Raw genomic sequence first — 19,157 nt, forward strand, 5'->3', positions numbered from 1 at the left:
TCCCAAGCCAGGTTCCCCGTCAGCCTAGAAAAAGTAGAGAACGAAATTGAGATGGAGCAATGCAAGGTCCTGGAGAAAAGAGCGGTAGATGATGGGCTGTGCTAATGAGAGATCTCCCCTTCGCGCCCAGGCAAGATGGTAAGGATAATGGAGGATTGTCCGAATGTCCAACTTTCCTGAAAGGCAGGGGCCTGGAGCAGGTCATTACCCTGGCCGGCAAAAAGCTTTAAACGCAGACAGCAAATGTTGACGTAGTATAGACTGGCTTGGGGCGGAATGGAGAGCAGGCTAATCAGGAGCTTTGAGCGCAGCTGTATCCTCAACCCCAGTCAGAGACTACAGGTAACCTAGGGGTCTTGACTGATGATTCGGCAATTCCTGATGGTCTTGACGTATGAGACAGCGCCGTGGCATATCCACTACACCTAGGTAGTCGAAAAGCAAGCGATGTATTCCATACGTCCCGGTCATTTTTCTCGCCATGAGAATCGACTAACTCAGGGAAAACAGCGAAAACAGCATGACCCTGCTGTGATCTCTAAGCTTTGAGGTATGGGATACCATCGGCATAGACCCCACGGGAACCACGGAAGCTTGACAGGAGACGATGGAGATAGCGGCTAAGAGACGAATCGGGATGAAACTATAGCTGAAGCTTGTTCCTTATTTTCTTGCTACGGCAGGTCTTTTCAAGACGCCCATAGGCTCAGCAGAAGGTGTGTGGGGAAGGGGATGGCGTCGATAGGGTTGCGGAGTAGGAGACGCTGGCAGTGAGAGTAGTTCTCGAGTACCGGACAGCCCGTTGCAATGCCAATTTAGCGCTCCCGAATGATCCGGCTGTCGTATGTAACCTAACGTATTTCATTTTTATGGGGCCCTTTTTGGCTTTCTGAAACCAAGTGATGTTATCTCTGTAGGGTCTTGACATGGTCTAGACGTAATCTTCTCATCATCCTGCGTGGTCTCTCGTCATTAGGAATTAGTACAGATCAGGCGTGGGACTGTTAGGAAGGTCTGGCTCCGTTAGCTGGTGAGCGTAGACAAATCCCAAACTAAGTAGAAACACACAGTGGACGAACGTTTTACAAAGCGACAAAAATGATCCAAAGCGACCAAGGCGAAAGGAAGATAGGAAGGATGATCAAGTAGACGACGACCACATACCAACTGGCAAGCCGCGGAACAACGCTGTCGGTTCTCGCCGGATGGCTCAGGTCCACCCAAGGAGGTAAGGTAGTTTTGTCTTCGACGTCATGAAGATCATCTTTGCCTGTTCATGAAATCATGACTGTATCGTGTCAATGCAGCCGGAAGAAGCTTAATATGAACTCTAGTATGTGTGTGGTGAACTGTTAGAACAAGATGATCAATGAAGTGGAGCGGTGGAGATGGTATCTAGAAAATGCACGGACCCCATTTGCTTCCTTCAAATGTTGGGATTTTTAGGGCGAGTAAAGAAATCATTATCACAGAGAAGAAAGGAATAAGCATAGGTATTCATCTTTCTGCAACGAATACCTATACTTATTCGTCAGGCAAAAGATTCAACATACTGACAGATGGATTCACTCTATCTAATTCTCTTTTTCATGCTTCTAATATCTACATCGTAGACACATGCGTGGCTTCGTTGCTCCCAAACATATAACTATTCATTTATTTGCCCGTCTTGCCGGTGGGAATGTTGAACAAAACAGCCGGCTTGCCGGGTGCATAGGCTCTGTCAACACGGTAGTAGCCCTTGCGCTCGAACTGGATGATATCACCTTCCTTCAGTTCAGCGACGTTGCAGTCAGCAACAGCGTCCTCTCTGAACTCGGTGTTCTTGTTCAGAACATCCTCGAGGACGTCGTCCTCCTGCAGGGAGTCCTTGTTGAGCAGGTAGTCGAAATCAACCAATTCCACGGGAATTAGCTCCTGTCCCTCAGTAGACAGCCATGTGACCTTCTTCTCCGTCTTTTTGAAGTCACCCTCCAGGTGGAGTTCTAGCTCCAGCTCCTTGACGATGCCCAATGCAGGATCGGTCTCAATCTTACGGACAATGGCATTGCCCCAGCTCATCAGGGTGATCTCTTCATCTTGCGTGAAGCTCTTGGCATCTTCCTGGTCAAGAACGATGGTGCCACTAAAAGCCACCTTCTTCATGCCAACTGCAGGGTTCTTGCCGTGCTTGGGTTTCTCTTCCGTGTAGGGTGTAGCCGGGGCTCCCTTGATGATCGCCTTGACCATATCCTTCTTGAGAATGGCAGTGTGACGAGGCGCGACGGGGTCAATGTACTTCTTGTTGGTTGCCCAGATCAGAGTCCAGTCAAGGTTGGTGATGTTCTTGCTGGGCCCCTGCTTAAGAATGAATTCTCTCAGGGCAGGGATGGTCATTCCTCTTCGTCGAATGCCCTATAAAATGGTTAGCCTGGGGAGTTAACCGTACAGGGGGGATAGGCCAGATAATAAAAAATGACTTATCAAAATGGGGATTCGTAGGTATGATCAGGCCTGTTACTTACTCGGATGGTGGGGAAACGAGGACTGACATCGTAAGTAAGACAAGAAATCAGTGGAATTAAAGGTAGACTTACTCATCCCATCCCCAGACGATGCCTTGGTTAACGAGCTTGGTAAGTTTTCTCTTAGATAGCAATGTGCGAATGAAGTTCATGCGAGCGAAATCCCAGATTTGGACATGGCGAAGCTTGAGTGTGTCCAAGAACCACTGGTATTGAGGGTTGCGATCGCGGTACTCAATAGTTCTGAGGGCATGAGTCACACCCTCAATTGAGTCGACGATAGGGCAGGCGAAGTCGTAGGTAGGGTAGATCCTCCACTTCGTTCCAGTGCGGTGGTGGGGAGCAGGGTTGCAGCGGTAGATGACAGGATCACGCATGGCCTTGTTGGGGTTATCAACAGACATCTTGGCTCGGATACACCAACGGAGACCCTCAGGGGTACCCTTTTTCATCTCCTCGAAATGGGCAAGGTTCTCCTCAACGGATGCATCACGACGCTTGCTGGGCTTTCCATTCATTCTCTGCTCAGCCATGACCTCCTTCTCGGTATCATCGGCGTACGCGTTGCCGTCCTTAATAATTTGAAGAGCATACTGGTAAAGCTCGTCGAAGTAGTCACTGGTGTAGCTCATCTTGTCGGGCTTGATGCCCATGAGAGCAAGATCCTCAATAATGGCGTCCTGGAACTCGAGTTTCTCATTCGAAGGATTTGTGTCGTCGAAGCGGACAAGAAGGGTACCATTATACTTCTCGTGCGCGAAGTAGTCATTGAGCAGTGCAGCTTTTGCGTGACCGATGTGAAGATAACCTGAAGGCTCGGGAGGAAATCTTGTCACCACTCCCTTCTCAGTATTGAGAAGAGCGATGTCGTAGCTGGCTCCCTCCTTCGCCTTGGCGGTCTTCTTCTCCTTCGCAGCCTGGTTCAGGGCCTCAAGTGCAGAAGTGGCCCATGGGCAAAGATCCTCCAAGAAATAAAACCAACGAGTGACATTGACAAGTGAGCCCTTCTTGATCGCTGAAACGGCTACCCGGTTGCCTCGGATGGCACCCCAAAGGGCGATATCGGCTGTGGAGAGAGAGTAACCGACGACGAAGGATCGCAGCAGGAGGTGGGTATCGAGACGCTGCAATTCAGGGTCAAGGGCCTTGAAATCGAGAGGAGCAAAGGCTTCTAACTGAGACAGCCACTCATTCTCCTAGAGGACGTGTGTTAGCATCGCCCATCAGTGCTCATCAACGGTCAGTTTCCATGGCGCCCTACCAGCTTTTCATCCTTGCTGTTAAGGAAGGGGAAGTCTTTGCGGAGTTCTTGAATAGCATTGATAGTGCCAAATACGGGATTACCGCTAGCTCCGGTGTATTGCACAACGGCCTTATCGCCTTCACGAAGAAGTGCAGTATCCTCATAGGTGATCGATATCACTGGGCTTGGTCGCGCCTCATTGAGAGAAGTTGCGACCAGCAGGACAGGAAGCACATAGGGCTGATTGGCCCTGGTGGCCAGAGTAAGCTGATACTGAGACATTGCGGCCCTCGAGATCGCTTCAAGTGAAATCGACGTCTGAGACCGTAACAAGTGGGCTGTTGAATCTCTTCAAAAATCGAGTAGTATTTGGAGGGGCATTTGACTCAAAACGGACTCCGCCGGCGTCACGTTTCTCCGCCGAGACAGAGAGCTTTCGGAGAAGAAAACATCTCCGTCGCCCAGTGAGTTTGAACAAGGCTCGCATCGATCAAACTCTTAACGCCATGTCCTCCTACGGCTCGATCTTGCCGTCTGTGGCAAGGAGCATTCTTTCAACATGTCAGCCGCCTCTTCGTCAAAGAACAATGGCGCCTTTGCTCTCGAGCTTTCACCAACAGGTCCGAGGAGCCAAGAGCAACCCTCAAGCCCAAGGCAAAAAGGCCAAGGTAAAGAGCAAGAAGGAAAAGAAGGGTCCTAGGGAGTTCAAGCAGAAAGATCTCAAGGATGTTGAACAATTTGCGCTCTGCGATGCGATAAGGTAGATATTGTCTGGGTTGCGTCCTTTCACTTGCGTATCTCGCTAATCCTCTGACTTTCCTACTGCAGATATCTCCGTGCATTCGAAGTTGGTCGCGAACCGACTGTCTCCAAATACGAAATTCATATCCGTTTGAAAACAAAGCGAGACGGGCCGGTCATCCGTAACATGCTCAGATTTCCTCACTCTGTCCAGACCGAATCGCGAATTTGTGTAGTGTGCCCCCCTGGGACAAGACACGAGAAAGAAGCCCGAGCGGCTGGAGCTGTTCTGGTCGGTGAACAGGAAGTATTCGATGCGGTCAAAGCGGGCAAGATTGAATTCGATCGCTGCATTTGTCACCCCGATAGTTTGGACGCTTTGAACAAAGCCGGGTTGGGCAGGATTCTTGGTCCCAGAGGCTTGATGCCAAGCATCAAGACCGGTACTGTGGTTGAAGATGTGGCCGCTAGAGTTGAGATGCTCCGTGGTGGTACGGTATACAGAGAGCGTGATGCTGTTATTCGACTACCGATTGGGCAATTGGCCTTTTCCCCCGAACAACTGAGGGACAATTTGCGCGCGACGATTGAGCAGGTGAAGAAGGACGCCGCTAGCCTCAACGATCGCATTGTTAAGGAGATCTACGAAGTCGTAAGTTGGCTTCTAATATCGCGATCCTGGAATCCGTATTGACCAGCACCAGGTTCTGAGCTCGACAAACGGCCCCGGCTTCAGTCTGAATGGAGAGTTCAAGTCCGACAATTCTCCTGACACCACGTCTTTGACCGGCTTGTAACATATGTGATTTCTTCGGTCCATTTTCTTGGGTGTATATTATACAGATCACGTTATTCTTTGGGAAGAGCACGGTGCATAATGGTGTTTTCTGAGAACATATATTTCTAGAAGCTCAAGCCTGATCCTAAACGCCTCCGCTATGCAAAATGAGTCTTGCCAATGCACAAGGGTGAAGCTTATATCTTCAGGTTCTTCAATGCTGTTACTGCACTGGTATCCTCGCCCATGAGTTTGTAGAGTCGCAATACGGCCAGCGTTTTCGTATCCCGCCTCTCACCAGCATGACTTGCTTGCTCAAGTGCTGTCTTCAGGTCCACGAGCACCGTGGCCCTGATCTTCGCTAATCGAGGTTGTTGGTTAAGTAAGAATGGATGATCAACGCCGATCCGCGACGCGAGTCGAGTGAGGTAGACGTATTTCTGTATGTGATTTTCCAGTCTTCGTAGAGACACCAGTGGCGCTGCAGGTGAGCCGGCGGGCAGATCTTCTTCGTCACTTTCCTCACTCTCACTGTCCAGCAGGTCAGAGTCCGTGTCGAATCCCTCGACCGATTCTCGTCGGTGCTGGGTCGGTGCGTCGCCAATCATCAATCGTTTCTCCAGCTCCTCAACACGCTCTGCGAAGTCTAACAGAGCCTGAGCGATGTTTGCATGTCCTCTCAGTCGCCTCTTTTCATTCAAGAGCTGTTCCATATCGCTTTGCCTCGCTTCGACCTTGTCCCGTATCGCTTGAACCTCCCTCTGAAACGACAACAGTCCAACCCGAACCTGCTCGACCTTCTCTTCGCCCCCTTGTAATGCACTGCCAAGCGATAAGAAATCACCATAGTTCTCATTGACTAGATCTAGCAACTCCCGGCTGAGCAACTGGTCTAGATTCCGCAGTTCTTGCCGAAGGTCTTCGAGGCTCTGGTGTCGATTGGTCAAGGACGAGAGGTAGTTTGCGGGTTCGAAGTCGGGGGCGAGGAATGAGGATCGAGTGAGAGGCTCAGGGAATGGGAGGTCGGAGGTATCATCGTCAAGATCCGAGGCCGACTCCTCGGAGTCGCCAAACTATAAGCATGAACAGTCAGTGTCTTGGACGGGGGAGCCAATGGGACATATACACGGAGTGCTTGCATACACGAAACCTGTTCATTTGGATTGAGAGGAACCTTGAGCAGATTAATGGCGATTGAGTGTGCAAACAGGGATAAAAACTCGCAAGATTACTGGATACTGGAAAGATAGCCGGTTGGCTCAAAGACTCAAGACATGATGATTGTGAGTTGGTAGCAGTCGCAGTAATGACCCGTCCGCATATCTCCTCCACCTCCGTTGGTTTGTTCCGTCCGCTAGTAGATGGATAAAACAAATAATCGCTGTCGTTGTCGCATGCCAACGCATTGTCTTACTACATTGTTTTCAAAACCCCAGTATTGAAGCAAAGTGTCATCCGACAGAGCTTACATTGCCTGGAAATATTCTCACACTAGAGTCTACTGGGTCTCTCAAATGCGTGCCAACATGGCACTCTTTCTCATGCGCAATGCAGGTTTGATCGCCTGAGCAAAAACCTCGAGCGTAGATACGTGTCCTGCCTTGTACATGCTGTGATTTGACAGCTGCTTGACTCTCTGTTACTGTTGGACGATCTGCCGCAGCTGCGAATCGGCATGAGGGCGGGGTTTTGCTGATGGCCGTATTCCCTCCGCGTCTTCCTGCATCAAAGCTGCGACGAATACACTTGGATAGAGACGTCCTTGACTGATGGATGACTTTGACAACAAACCAGAAATCAAATCTTTGCTAATATCTTTTTGTGGACCCTGTTTTGTTGATAATGGATTATAGGTCAGACAGGCTGTCATCCCACCATGATGGAGTCCGACTATCGTCCTCACTCTCTGGCCAGAGATGGTCACAGCTCACTCCCTCTCATTCCTGCCCGATGGTCGAGGCCGTTGGTTCATCTCATCAAGCAAGCTCCTACCGTTATGACCTTGCTCTAGATGAATCCGCACGGGCATACCGCACCACTGCGTTACGTCAAGTCAATGGGAACCACAGACCTCTGACCCGGAAGAATCGCCAGGCCAATCATTCTGGCAATCGGTCCTCGACATTAGCATCTCAGCCAGTTCTGGTTCGGGCCTATACTGGAAGTACTGATGATACTGGAGAAACATCCAATATGCCTTTACGGCGGTCCTTTCTATTTTCAGTTCGATCTGAAGCGCCAAAGCGTGGCCCAAACCTTCCCTCGGAAGAGGATTTTAGTATCGACGGCATTTTGCGAGCCATCGAACCTGAAATTCGAACCACTTTGGATGCGATTGGCGAAATATGCGGCCGTAGCAAACTCAGTTTGGCCAACGAGTATGGAAGTCATATTGCGCCCTTGGGAGAGATTCGGGCTCCTCCTGGCGGTCTCTTGACTGTCGAGGAAGCCAGCTCGGACCATGAAAGACAACCTGATGATGCTGTAATCATCTTTGACGATGACAGTAACAGTGTTGTAGGTGTGCGGGATTACACCACTGTGCCTCAATATCGTTACTTAGAACAGACTGGACCATCTACAGTCACATCTTCTACAATGGTGTATCAATCATTCGTGCCGTTCTCCGTTGCAGAGGGCTTGTCAGTACTCGCGCAACCTGACACTCCGCGATCGCTCCTTGCTGCCAACCTCGATAATATTCCCTCAGATCCCGTTGCAGATTCATTGCCTGCGACTAGAGAATTTATGTCGAAGCCGAACTCAAACGGCCGGACATTGCTCGGAAGGCAGAACGAACCCGTCACAGAGGACCAGATCAAGAGTATCCTGACACCTGCGCTTGTGTCGGAGATCCTCCTCGACGCACAAGCCAACGGCCATTCATTGCACTCCCTTCCTTCTGACCCTCACCAAGGCCGGCTGTCCGCAGGAGAGCACGGTGATACCACGACAAGGGATCGTGGACAGTCAGATAAGCCGTCTGTGCTGACAGATGTGCAAGCGCTGTTCAACTGGCTTAGGAGTGCTTCTCATGACGGTCAACCTCGATCCGCTGAAAAGCTGCTGCGTGCCATGCTTGAGAGACAAAATGGACAGCATCCGTCAACGAACACAGGCTAGACGTTGATAACTGATGGTAATCATTTCATATGGTTGTTCGCTTCTATAATATTCAATCTGCTGAATTGCTTAGCTTTTTTCTCTCAATTCTCCTGCTGATTTGTAAAAGTAACAAATCAGAATCTTTCCCAGCCTCTAGTAAGGTAGATCTTAAAGAAGACACTGTGAAAGTAATTGGATGATGGCCTCTTATAAGATAGGCTTCGAGATGATATGGAGTTGGCTGTTAATGCACTCAAGTGAGCCAAAAAGAAACATAATGGTGGTATATGAATGAAGACAAACGAGGCTAGCGACGAAGAGTATTATTCATTTCATGCCGTCAAAGAGAATCAACTCGCCGCGCTTTCCCCTTCAATCTGAGATATTAATGTCTTCGCAAATCCCTCAAATCGAGAGTATGACCAGCAGTCCTTATACCGCTCAACAAGCGGCCTGTTGTCGACAGGCTCCTCTTGCTGTTGAGCCTGCGTAGGTCCGTCTTCCTCATCCGAGTCACTATCCAAAACCATCTTCCCTTCAACCAGTTCGCCGAACTGGACATCCACAGGCACATTACCGAGAAATCTGATCCCTAGTTCCTCCGCCATGACCTTACCTCCGCCACTGGAGAATAAATTGCTCACTTCCCCACAGCAAGGACATGTGTAACCGGACATGTTCTCAATCACACCCAGCGCCGGGATCTGTGTCTTCACACAGAAATTGACCTCCTTGCGCACATCGGACGTCGCAATGGCCTGGGGAGTCGTCACAAGCACCGCACCCACCAAACGAGGCCGGCCCATGGACGATGCAGCCGGGTCCGTCGAAGCCAGCGTCATCAGCTGCTCCGCCAACGCTATATGCTCATCGCTCGTGCCGGGCGGGGTATCCACGAGCAGATAGTCCGTGGGACCCCAGAAAACATCGGATAGAAATTGGCGGATCATAGCGGTTTTCTTGGGGCCACGCCAGATCACCGCGTCTCCGCGATCGCGTAGGAGAAAGCCCAGAGACATGCACCGCAACGCGCCTCGTGGTGGTGCGCCATCCTGTGCTGTGTTCTCGGGCGGGTGTACCGATACGGGGAGCCAACCGCGCGGGGTCTGGGTGATCTTTGCGTCTTCGAGTCCGACTAGGCGGGGGATGGACGGGCCTGTTAGATCAATGTCGAGGATACCGACGGATTTGCCCTGAAGAGAGAATGCGAGGGCGAGTTGCAAGGTGACCGAAGATTTGCCGACGCCACCTTTGCCAGAGAGGACCTTTACATATTCGCAGAGTGTCAGTGACAATCGTGGGAGAGTCATTCAAAACAAAAGCAATTCAGCTTCAGTCAAAACAGCCCGTATTGCCCAACTATGGCTCTTGGATACCTCCACTGATCATCATCCCTCATTGACATGGGATCGTTATCGATAAGATGCGATGAGGGGTTTGCGCTATACAGAAAATGACATGGGAGAGAAGCTACTCACCAGCACAATGTTCTTGACTCCGTCTAGAGGCATTTCTTGCCAGCTATCTGACCGTTTTGAAGATTTGAGAATTCAATTTTCACTCGGAGACGAAGGAAAAGGCGATGGCGAAATGGCCGATTTCGCAGTTCGCCTTACTTTTTCTGCGTCATCCCGCCATGTGGGGAAGAAATCCGACTGCTTATCAATCCGGAGATTCGTTTTGAAACTATTTGTGTCGTCAAGACAAGAAATATGAAGCACTTAGATGAGAAATCCTCGTCTACAAGCTGCAATGGATAGGAAAAAGACATCAGTTCAAAAGCCCTTGTGTGCAGAACCGTTTCGTGATATGCGAGTCGTCCCTTAACTGGAACTGCCTATCCACTTGTTGATATCTGGATTACATAAATCGTGTCATTGACTCAGATTTTGTCAGGAGATCACAGTATGATTTCCTACAAGAGAAGATGCCTCTTTTCTATGGTTTGGCGTGGACAACAGAACGTTCAGAAGCCCTAACTTCCACAACAGCAGCTTACTGCCACTTCTGTACGACCACACCACCTCGCTTGAACTCAGCTAGATCACCAAGGACAGCAGACTTGTCTGTAAGCTCCTTATTCGGGAACGTGGTCATCAACACCCAGGGGCGGCTCTGGCTGGATGGGCTGGCGGCGGAAACGAACTGATACACGTCGCCAATGGTATGAGAGGTATTGAATCGAGAAGTTAGACGAGTTCCATCTCCAAGTCGGATTTGTAGTGTCACGATCGGCTGCGACTCATCCACGTCAGGTTTGACTGGCTCTGCGCTTGGCTGACTAGTAGTGGGAGCATCAGAAGGGGCTTGGCTTCTAATGGCTGGAGTCGGGCTGCCGAGTCGTTGTCCTGTCCCGGAGAAAGGCTTGTATTTTGGCTTAGGCTTGACATATTTCTCCTCGTGCTGCTTGATTTCGACGTCGACTTCTTGACCTTGTTGTACATTCATGATCGATAGCGGGGCACGGCCCTGTCGGATGCCGTCAAGAATTTCCGCATTTCGTGGGTCATCTGAGCGGAAGAGATCGCCGTCATCGACAGAGAATCCATCCGCCCAGAAGTGAAGCGTTCTGTGTACTCGCTGGGGTCTTTGTAGTGTAGGCGCACTCGGGCTTTCTATGACCCGGCTGGGGGTGTCGTCGCCGCCAAGGGTGCGTGCAGTGCCGGTAAAGTAAGATTGTCTGGTTTGGGGTTCGTCAGAAGACGGCAGTTGAGTCCTATACGTAGTCGTCAGGTATTCTGTCAAAGTTTGAGTATAATTGTCAGGTAAGACCAAGACTCACTTTCTGGCTTTCTCGATTATCTTTCTTTTGAGGTCATCCGGGTTTTGTACAGCCAGTCCTGACTTCTCACCACCAGCAAAGAAATCTTGATTCTCTGTCTCATCTTCATCGGCCGAATCGCCGCCTCCAGATGCAAAATCTCCGAGCGTTGCGAATCTCTTCTTAGAGGTGGGTTTGCGCGATGAGGAAGACTGCTGCGGTGTAGCAGTTCCAGACTGGGAAGAGCTGCCGCCTAGTGACCGACCTGCTGATACAGCTGAATCTGCGCCTCCAAGAGACCGACCCCCGACTGTGTTCGCGTCTTGCATGGCTTCGTCTTGTTCCGCGAAGAATTCTGTCACCGCTGCCTCAATATCCCACCCGTTGGCTGCCAGGTACTCTTGTGCCTTTAGGGATAGATATCAGCGAAAGAGCTCTTCATACATAGGCATAGGATCAGAGTGGAAGGATTACCTCTGCAGGACGTGTGCCTGTCATTGCACAGAACTGAGAAACCACCTCATCGTTCTCGGCGGGGTTGCGCTCCATCTTGGTAAGGTAGAAGATGAGTTGACAGCTCGCTTCAGCTATTGAGTGCTGAATCCAGATTAAAGAAAATACGACCACTGAAGGCACCAAGCTGAGATACTGAAAACAGAGTGAGGTGTATGATGACCAGGGGGAAAAGGAATTAGTGAATGCCAAAAGACTCAGTGATTACTGGGGCTCCGATTTCACCAAGGGACAAACACCGCGCCGATGAGGATACGTCACTGTTGCCTGATTGGTCGTCTGGAAGAAGAGATCTCCCGGTGTACAGAATAGATGTTGATGCCTCAGGTGCTTCATGATGCTTGGTTACTTTACCACAATCTGCGACTTGCACTAGCTCATGTGCTATTAGATCTGGATCTTAAACATTAGTATAATTTGCGACTTTGGGATCTACTGCATATATTGGTCCTGGCTTTGTCCGTCCTTGAAGTATGGTCACCTCATGAAGCTCCGCCTATTATTGACGGGGAATACGGTACTAGGTACTGACAAAAACAAGATGCTGTTCGCCCTCAGCAAACAACAAACTAACAACCCTTGTGAAATTCCATCTAGAACAAAATATCTTAGACAGCAGATAGGTCTTATTATAACAATTCAATTTCAGCTAGAAGTATGAGAAGTCTTCCGTCGTAGGCTTTCGACTGACATTGCGTAACTCGGGACTATTCTTGCTTACATAACCATTTTCGGGGTCAGGCGTAGAGCGATTCAGCTTCCTCGATCATCTGGCTGCGACAACTACACCATCTCGCCCATCCAGTCTTTCATGCAAGGTATCAAGCGATATTGATTCTAGTACTGAAGAATCAAACTGTGCCAGGTATATCCTCGACTGTCATCGGATCTCTACCGTCTACGAGCTCCTGTTGCTTCCATTCCTACTCTCCGCGTTCTTCTCCCCGCAGCATGGCCGACGAACACTCCCACTCAAGGGTCGAGCTCTACGACTCGGGTCTAACAGTTCCCTCGGACTCGGAAATCTACTCTCCCAATCATGAAGTTTCATCTCCTCCCTCGACATCTAGCTCGCCCTTGATTCTGTACAAGCCTCCATCGATCTGGGGCATCTTGCGGGGAGCGGCGATCAATTTGATCCTCCCTTTTGTCAACGGGTTGATGCTGGGATTTGGGGAATTGTTTGCACACGAGGCTGCTTTTCGGCTTGGCTGGTCTAACACAAAGGTACGTTCCACGAAGTCGCTTTGAGGGGTACAGTAATGGTCTCCCTGCGATTTATCCGCCAATGCACATTGACTCATTCTCCAACAAACTGGGCTGATCATTGTCTCGTCTAGATCTTCCCTACTTATCGACGGTCAAGACCCATGGGACCAGGCATGGAGATTCGCGAGATCCCATCGCGGCGCCAGCCAAGAGCCGGAAGTCTGCAAGATACTACATCATTGGAGTGATTACGCGCCTTCAGGCACCAAGTATAGATTTTCTCAGAGCAGATTCTTGATATCCATGTTCGTGATCCATTTGTCATTTGTTCATCTTTGTGTCTTCAGCATGGGTTGCGCATATGTGTACATAGATTTCAAAAGGCACCAGCAGTAGGTCTGATTGGGCGGCGTCGGGCGAGGCACTTCGACTTTTGCACATTGAAGACACGGTCCATCTTTTGCTGTGCATTACGAGTATGGAAATATTCGTCAAATCAAATGATATTCTACCCGGACGATAATCCTCTTTCTCTCTTGTGCCTATGTAGTATCTTGATATCAGGGACAAACTCCGGCCGCCCGGCAGAAAGCAAGTCTTGGCGCGAAAAAGTCCAATCTCCCCGAGTCGGCGGCGGATATAGCCGTTGTTTTTTCCCTCTAGAAACCGCCGTCGCTCGTGAATCCCCAGAATATCTCCTGCGGCCAAATATCACAATGCTGGCAGGGGCTGGCTTGAAGGGGCGTGGTGGGATTCCCACCATTGCTCGACGACATTTGACTGCTTTCCCTCGCTCCAGCCGATCGGTTTGTCCCCCGATATCCTCTTCTCCGCCGGCGAGCGAGTAGACTCCCTGGCTGACTTGACTCGGTATACTGTAGATCTCTTCGTTCAGACCTCAGAGCTCGAGATTCTCTGTGCACTATGGAGGGTCTACCCAGACACTTTCTGGAAAAATATCATGGAAGCCCGTCGCCTCCATACCCGGAGTCATATCCGCAAGGTTCAACTCGACATCTTCCGCAACCGATGCCACTGCGAGTGAGCATTTGTCGAATCCTCCTATCGATGCGGGTGTACCTGACCTTTCTGATCTGTCTGCCGCTGATCTCAGCTCAATCCCCGAGCACATCGGATACCTCAAAGACCTAGGGCTCGACTACGGCTGGGGCCCGTCGTCAATCATCCAGTTTGTCATTGAACATATCCACATATGGGGAGGCTTGCCCTGGTGGGCAAGTATCGTGGGAACCGGACTTCTCCTCCGTTTAGCACTTCTGTATCCTACGCTGGGCGCTGTGGACACCTCGACCAAAATGCTCAATATCAAGCACATCACGGAACCTATGCGTCAGCAGATGATGATGCGCGGAAGGGATGGCAACCAAATAGAAATGTTGAAACTCCGAGCCGAAATCCAGAAGATTCACCACGAGCACGGTATCAAGTCATGGAAGTCCTTCATTCCCATGCTTCAGATCCCCTTTGGTTTCGGTTGCTACAGAGTGGTCAAGGGTATGGCAGCCTTGCCAGTGCCAGGGCTGGCCATGGAATCAGTTGCTTGGCTGAAGGATCTTACCGTTCCCGACCCGTTCTTCATACTCCCCGTTGCGTCGTCTTTGTTCATGTACCTGAGCATCCGGGTAAGTCGTCGTTCATCCCTCGGGGTACTGGCTTGATCACTAACTCAGAATGCCATCGTCCTGTGTAGAAAGGAGGCGAAAATGGCGTGAACCAGCTCAAGGGCACAACGTTAGGCAGTCTCGTCATGTTTGGGTTGCCTGCCATCTCCTTTTTCTTTATGGTCTTCTTCCCCGGTGCCCTCCAGCTCTATTTCGTGACGACTGGTCTATTCGGTCTGGGACAAGCCTACCTTCTCAGCTCTGACAACTTCAGAAAAACGATGAATGTCGCCCTCCCTCAAAGACAACCTCAGATTGGGCAATCCCCCGGTCATGGTGATTCGCAGCAGAGCAAGGCGATCCGCATGCTTCGTGAGCATCTGGAGGCCGAAAGAGCCAAGATGATTCAGGAAGAGCACAAGTCGCCTAAGAGTGTGGAGATTAGCTTTATTGATCGCGCCTTGAACAACCTGAAGGAGGCTAAGGAGAACATCAAGCGTGAAACAACGGAGAAATTGGGTCAGGGCCCCTTGAAGAACGCGGATGGGACTCCCGCCGAGCCTCCCCGGCTAAGCGAGAAGGATCTCAAGTTGGCAGCCGACTACGAGAGGAGAAGGAAGGAGGAAGAGGAATGGAAGCGGGAGGAGAGGAATCATGCTCGCCGCGAGGCTCACCTGAAGGCCTTGGAGCTCGAAAGAGAAAAAGCTCGCTCAGCGTTCAAAGTCAAGCAAAGGTGAGCATCAGGGTAATTCTTCTTTCTTGGTTTACTGTATCAGGTGTGACGGTCTATTTGCAACTGTACAATATGAGGGCGCTGTACCATTCATCTTCATGTTCTATACGGTGTATTTTCTCCTACGGTAAATGATTTTGGGTTGGAATACAGTATCTCTCCATTCGTTATCACGAAGACTACTTAATAAAAGGTGCTGCTTTGTCAGCAGGTCTGCCAGGTTGCAGTCAACAACAGTCACCGAGACCTTCGGATCCAACCTCCAGCAACAAGCAGCCATCATTCATTCTGAAATCACACGAGATACCACGAAGGCAAAATGCCAATCCGTTCACCTGACAGCGGCAGAAAAAAGCTTGTCAAAATGTGCAAGAGCAGGATGACACAACCAAGAAACACCAGCTAGTCCTGATACGTGCCTGATAAGGATCGTCACCCAAGAAGACAAGAACCAACGACCACGCCACTTCAAGGTTCTCATCTCAAACATGCTCACGCTCATCGGACGAGGTCTCAGCCTGTGCGAGTGCCGAAGCGTCCTCAGCCTCAGCAAGTCTCTTCTAGGTACTGTCAACGCCTTGTTTGCAAAGCTGGGGTTTCAGATCCCTACCTCGATGATCCTTTTGATTTCCGGGAAGAAGAGATGGTAATCCGGTTCGGCACACATCTGATATGGAGTTAACCCTTGAATCCTGTCAAATTCTCGAAAATTGTGGCTGTATACGTACCAGGACCAAGGAGTTTCTGAAACCGTCATGCTCGAGCAAATCTGCCAGCTCTTCATAATACCTCACAAATCCGTTTCGGAAGTACTTGAGGCGCCTAGTACCTTCATCAAAGGTCATAGGGTCCCGCATTGCACGCTTCTCAAGAGTGTCTTGAGTTGCGTACAGATGAAAAGCTGACACCACAGTGAAGGTCTAAACAATCGCGAGTCAACATCCGGTGAAGTGAAAGCAAGGCGAGTGGAATGTTACAGAGCCAAGGGTCGCTCACCTCGTACAGCAGATTGAAGTCCTCAGAGGTGTGTGGCCATCCGTCAATGATGAAGGTAGTTGCTCCAAACTCCATGTGCCTCTGGATTTCCATTTTCACGAGCTGAAACAGTAATCCGCTCGGCACAGTTCCGTGGTACTCAATGGCCTGGACAACCGCTAGCCAAGCGAGGTATGGGCCATGTTTCCCCAGATGCGGGATCATCTGATCGGGACAAAGGTGGATGCATCCAAGCTCTGCGGCCACGTTTGCTGCGACAGTGCTCTTTCCCAAAGCTGGGGCGCCTACGGAGATACAGATCTCATTAGTTGGTCACCCAGACTGAGAAGGCTTCTCTCTTGAGCTTGCGCTTTGGAATGAAAACTGGCTTACCGAAGAGAAAAATGAGCTTCGCACTCTTGACGTCTACGTCCTCACTGGGAGCCTCGTCATTAGGGATCTCAACAGGGATGAGAATGCCTCCTCGGAGATAGGCTTCCTCATCGTACGTCCAAGTGTCTCCATTCTGCGAGGCGAGCTCGGGCATAGGACGTTCCACACGCTGGACGCGGGTCCTTATGGCCAGGGCAGTGTCAGTCTTCTGATTCTGGCTCTGCGCAGGCTCCTCTATGTCGTGAATTTCTTCTATCTTATCAGACATTTTGGATAGAGGGCAACAAGGAAATACAGTACGACGAAAAAGAAGACAAAGAAAAAGGCGACTCCAAGTTAAAAGACCTGTTTGTATGTGTTCAGCGTGCAAGAATTGAAAGAAACAAGTACGACTTCCAGGAGGAAGAGAAGAAGAGGAATGAGCAGTACAGGCTAGGAGGTCTAATTCTCTCATCTTCACCATGAAAGAAAAATCTTCACTGCCATGCAGAATCGTCAAATCAGGCGAGACGATTTCGCTGAGTCGTTATACGCTCATATCGCATCGTCAGGCAACGAGCGTAACCGTTACGCCGAGACCAAAAGCCCACCTCCCACCATAAACGATGTGTTCTGACAGAATGAGAAAGAGAAAGACTTCTTCCCTTCTCCCTGAGCAGTGATCACTACAGCATAGCGGCGTGCAGATCCTTTATTCTGAAGCATTCAGTCCTGTGCGCATCAGAACAACATACCAAACCCAAAGCCATCACCCACTATTTCCTCACCCTCATCTTCTAATCCAAAGGTAAGTGAACAAGGCACTGTCAAACCATCCCTCGGCCCTTCAAGAGACACTGACCGAACAAGCACCAGACGCAATGAGCAACAACACTACCACCGAGCTAATCGCTCTGAACTCCCCGATTACGAAGACCGCCAGCCTGATCGTCTTCCTTCACACAGCCGCCAAGATACTCATCCTCTTGGCCGTCGTCGATGTCCTGAGGGTGCTTCTGCGCCACGTCCAGGTGTACCTCGATCAGCATGGGCGCGAGCACAACCAAATCCACGGCCTGCAGAGAGTGCGTGTCGTCCGCCGCCGCCGCCGCTTCGACGACGATATTCTCGGAATGCCTTTCTAGGGGCTGGTCAATTCTCCTCACCACATCCGGCTAGGTAAGTTGAGTGCTACGTCTTGGATAGAAGGGGTCTCTAGCTGACTGTCTTGAGGATAGTTCGATTGACACTAATGGATTGTGGTCATTCGAAGAAGAGGGTTCCTGATGTAATAATCGTAAGGAGTTGTTGCAGTTGCAGATGGGTATCAACCGTTCAGGGAGTTTGGAGAACAATGTATCCCGCTGGTCTCTCAGTCTAGAGATAAATGCAAGCATACGCACGGTCAAGTAAGAATAATTGCCTGTAATGTGCCTATTTTAGGGGAGGAGCCAGTCCCATTTGACAGTGGAGACAGCAGCCCTAAGTACGCCTACATGGTTAATGATGAACAACCATGCCGTCCGAGCCATCATTACAATATATTAGATTATGTGTATGTACAATCCGAAGTGCTTTTGATCATGTCATCATGCCAGAAAGTAAGAGAAACCGAGAGGGGAGATACTATCGGAAGATTCGTCTTCCTCCAACACTTCCCGCACTCCAGGTGACTGATCCCCTCACTCCCAAGTTTCCCATACTCAACCCCGAGAAACCGACACCACCGCCCTCGCTGTCGCGCTTGTACCGTCGCAATGCCTCGCGAAGATGAGAAGGTAGGAGTTGGCCCCGGTGAGGGTTAGGCGGCGGTTTGAATTCCCTTTTCGGTCGTGCTAGAGGGGGTTGCTGCAGCTGCTGCGGAAGGCCAGATATAGAAGGTGTGGACGGTTGCGAGATCTGCTGTTGCGGCATGGGAGAGGACGATGAAGGAGGGATTGGAGTGGAGCGATTGCTGTCCGAGTGCTCCTGCTTGACCGGCGGCTGGGGCTGGCTCTGTCCCTGAACCCCCGTCGCCGGCGTAGCGGAGGCGGCTGCGGCTGCGGCTGCCCTCGCCGCTGCTTCGGCTGCCCTGGCGTCGGCCTCGGCCTCTTCGGCGTCAAAGGCAGCGCGCGCGGCCTGATCATGCGCGATAGCCCACTCGGCCTGAACGGTCCTCGCCTTCTCGATGATCTCGCCCGCAAAGACCTTGGTGAAACCGTTGATGGTCGTCACGACACTGGCGGGAACAGACTGGGACAGCGCGTGGTTGACAATCCGCCGCAGCGTCTCCTTGCGCAGCTTGGCCCGTTTGAATAGATCGTATCGCTCCGACTGAATAGGATTGAACGCATCCACCAGTAAACTTTGTTCCAAGAATCCAACGTCAGCCTCAAGCACACAGTGTCACGTAACAGGGAGAGAAACATACGCCAGATTCTTCTTCTCGGCCTCCGTATCCGTCACCCCTTCCTCACCCCTCAGCAGCTCCCCCTCATCGTCAAAATCCTCATCCTCGTCGCCATCCTCCCCGCCCGCATCCCCCCTCGCCGTCCCACCAGCCCGGCTCGACATCCCATCCGCATCCACAGACCCCAGTCGCGTCCCCGCCCCGCCCCGACT

The 19,157-nt window shown here is 50.8% G+C and overlaps 10 protein-coding genes across 10 annotated transcripts; 4 read left to right on the top strand and 6 right to left on the bottom strand.

Moving 5' to 3' along the window:
* Window positions 1-1,656: 1,656 nt before the first annotated feature.
* Window positions 1,657-4,029, bottom strand: CDV56_105258 (glutamate--tRNA ligase GUS1; the record flags this gene model as incomplete). Its single annotated transcript, XM_026758877.1, has 4 exons — window positions 1,657-2,394; window positions 2,505-2,526; window positions 2,577-3,700; window positions 3,766-4,029. The coding sequence occupies 4 exons, from the start codon at window positions 4,027-4,029 to the stop codon at window positions 1,657-1,659; spliced, it is 2,148 nt and encodes a 715-aa protein (XP_026612155.1).
* A 305-nt stretch (window positions 4,030-4,334) lies between these two features.
* CDV56_105472 (mitochondrial 54S ribosomal protein uL1m) lies at window positions 4,335-5,285 on the top strand (the record flags this gene model as incomplete). Its single annotated transcript, XM_026759091.1, has 3 exons — window positions 4,335-4,507; window positions 4,576-5,140; window positions 5,193-5,285. The coding sequence occupies 3 exons, from the start codon at window positions 4,335-4,337 to the stop codon at window positions 5,283-5,285; spliced, it is 831 nt and encodes a 276-aa protein (XP_026612156.1).
* Window positions 5,286-5,463: 178 nt separating this feature from the next.
* Window positions 5,464-6,424, bottom strand: CDV56_105558 (COG2 family protein; the record flags this gene model as incomplete). The annotated part of the gene is made up of 2 exons (XM_026759177.1): window positions 5,464-6,339; window positions 6,410-6,424. The coding sequence occupies 2 exons, from the start codon at window positions 6,422-6,424 to the stop codon at window positions 5,464-5,466; spliced, it is 891 nt and encodes a 296-aa protein (XP_026612157.1).
* A 792-nt stretch (window positions 6,425-7,216) lies between these two features.
* Window positions 7,217-8,389, top strand: CDV56_105695 (uncharacterized protein; the record flags this gene model as incomplete). The annotated part of the gene is made up of 1 exon (XM_026759314.1): window positions 7,217-8,389. One exon carries the CDS (start codon window positions 7,217-7,219, stop codon window positions 8,387-8,389), a length of 1,173 nt encoding a protein of 390 aa, XP_026612158.1.
* Window positions 8,390-8,721: 332 nt separating this feature from the next.
* Window positions 8,722-9,882, bottom strand: CFD1 (Mrp/NBP35 family ATP-binding protein; the record flags this gene model as incomplete). Its single annotated transcript, XM_026759416.1, has 2 exons — window positions 8,722-9,636; window positions 9,850-9,882. The coding sequence occupies 2 exons, from the start codon at window positions 9,880-9,882 to the stop codon at window positions 8,722-8,724; spliced, it is 948 nt and encodes a 315-aa protein (XP_026612159.1).
* Window positions 9,883-10,366: 484 nt separating this feature from the next.
* On the bottom strand, window positions 10,367-11,681 carry UBX1 (protein phosphatase regulator SHP1; the record flags this gene model as incomplete). Its single annotated transcript, XM_026759539.1, has 3 exons — window positions 10,367-11,087; window positions 11,154-11,539; window positions 11,607-11,681. The coding sequence occupies 3 exons, from the start codon at window positions 11,679-11,681 to the stop codon at window positions 10,367-10,369; spliced, it is 1,182 nt and encodes a 393-aa protein (XP_026612160.1).
* A 915-nt stretch (window positions 11,682-12,596) lies between these two features.
* Window positions 12,597-13,102, top strand: CDV56_106066 (TOM13-domain-containing protein; the record flags this gene model as incomplete). Its single annotated transcript, XM_026759685.1, has 2 exons — window positions 12,597-12,872; window positions 12,986-13,102. 2 exons carry the CDS (start codon window positions 12,597-12,599, stop codon window positions 13,100-13,102), a joined length of 393 nt encoding a protein of 130 aa, XP_026612161.1.
* A 468-nt stretch (window positions 13,103-13,570) lies between these two features.
* On the top strand, window positions 13,571-15,213 carry CDV56_106123 (membrane insertase OXA1; the record flags this gene model as incomplete). Its single annotated transcript, XM_026759742.1, has 3 exons — window positions 13,571-13,660; window positions 13,736-14,497; window positions 14,566-15,213. The coding sequence occupies 3 exons, from the start codon at window positions 13,571-13,573 to the stop codon at window positions 15,211-15,213; spliced, it is 1,500 nt and encodes a 499-aa protein (XP_026612162.1).
* Window positions 15,214-15,691: 478 nt separating this feature from the next.
* CDV56_106265 (adenylate kinase family protein) lies at window positions 15,692-16,845 on the bottom strand (the record flags this gene model as incomplete). The annotated part of the gene is made up of 5 exons (XM_026759884.1): window positions 15,692-15,769; window positions 15,820-15,876; window positions 15,938-16,129; window positions 16,206-16,489; window positions 16,578-16,845. 5 exons carry the CDS (start codon window positions 16,843-16,845, stop codon window positions 15,692-15,694), a joined length of 879 nt encoding a protein of 292 aa, XP_026612163.1.
* Window positions 16,846-17,461: 616 nt separating this feature from the next.
* CDV56_106381 (uncharacterized protein) lies at window positions 17,462-19,109 on the bottom strand (the record flags this gene model as incomplete). The annotated part of the gene is made up of 3 exons (XM_026760000.1): window positions 17,462-17,731; window positions 18,243-18,900; window positions 18,967-19,109. 3 exons carry the CDS (start codon window positions 19,107-19,109, stop codon window positions 17,462-17,464), a joined length of 1,071 nt encoding a protein of 356 aa, XP_026612164.1.
* Window positions 19,110-19,157: the final 48 nt, after the last annotated feature.

This window comes from Aspergillus thermomutatus (assembly GCF_002237265.1).
Source record: "Aspergillus thermomutatus strain HMR AF 39 chromosome Unknown NODE_186, whole genome shotgun sequence".
Lineage (NCBI taxonomy): Eukaryota > Fungi > Ascomycota > Eurotiomycetes > Eurotiales > Aspergillaceae > Aspergillus > Aspergillus thermomutatus.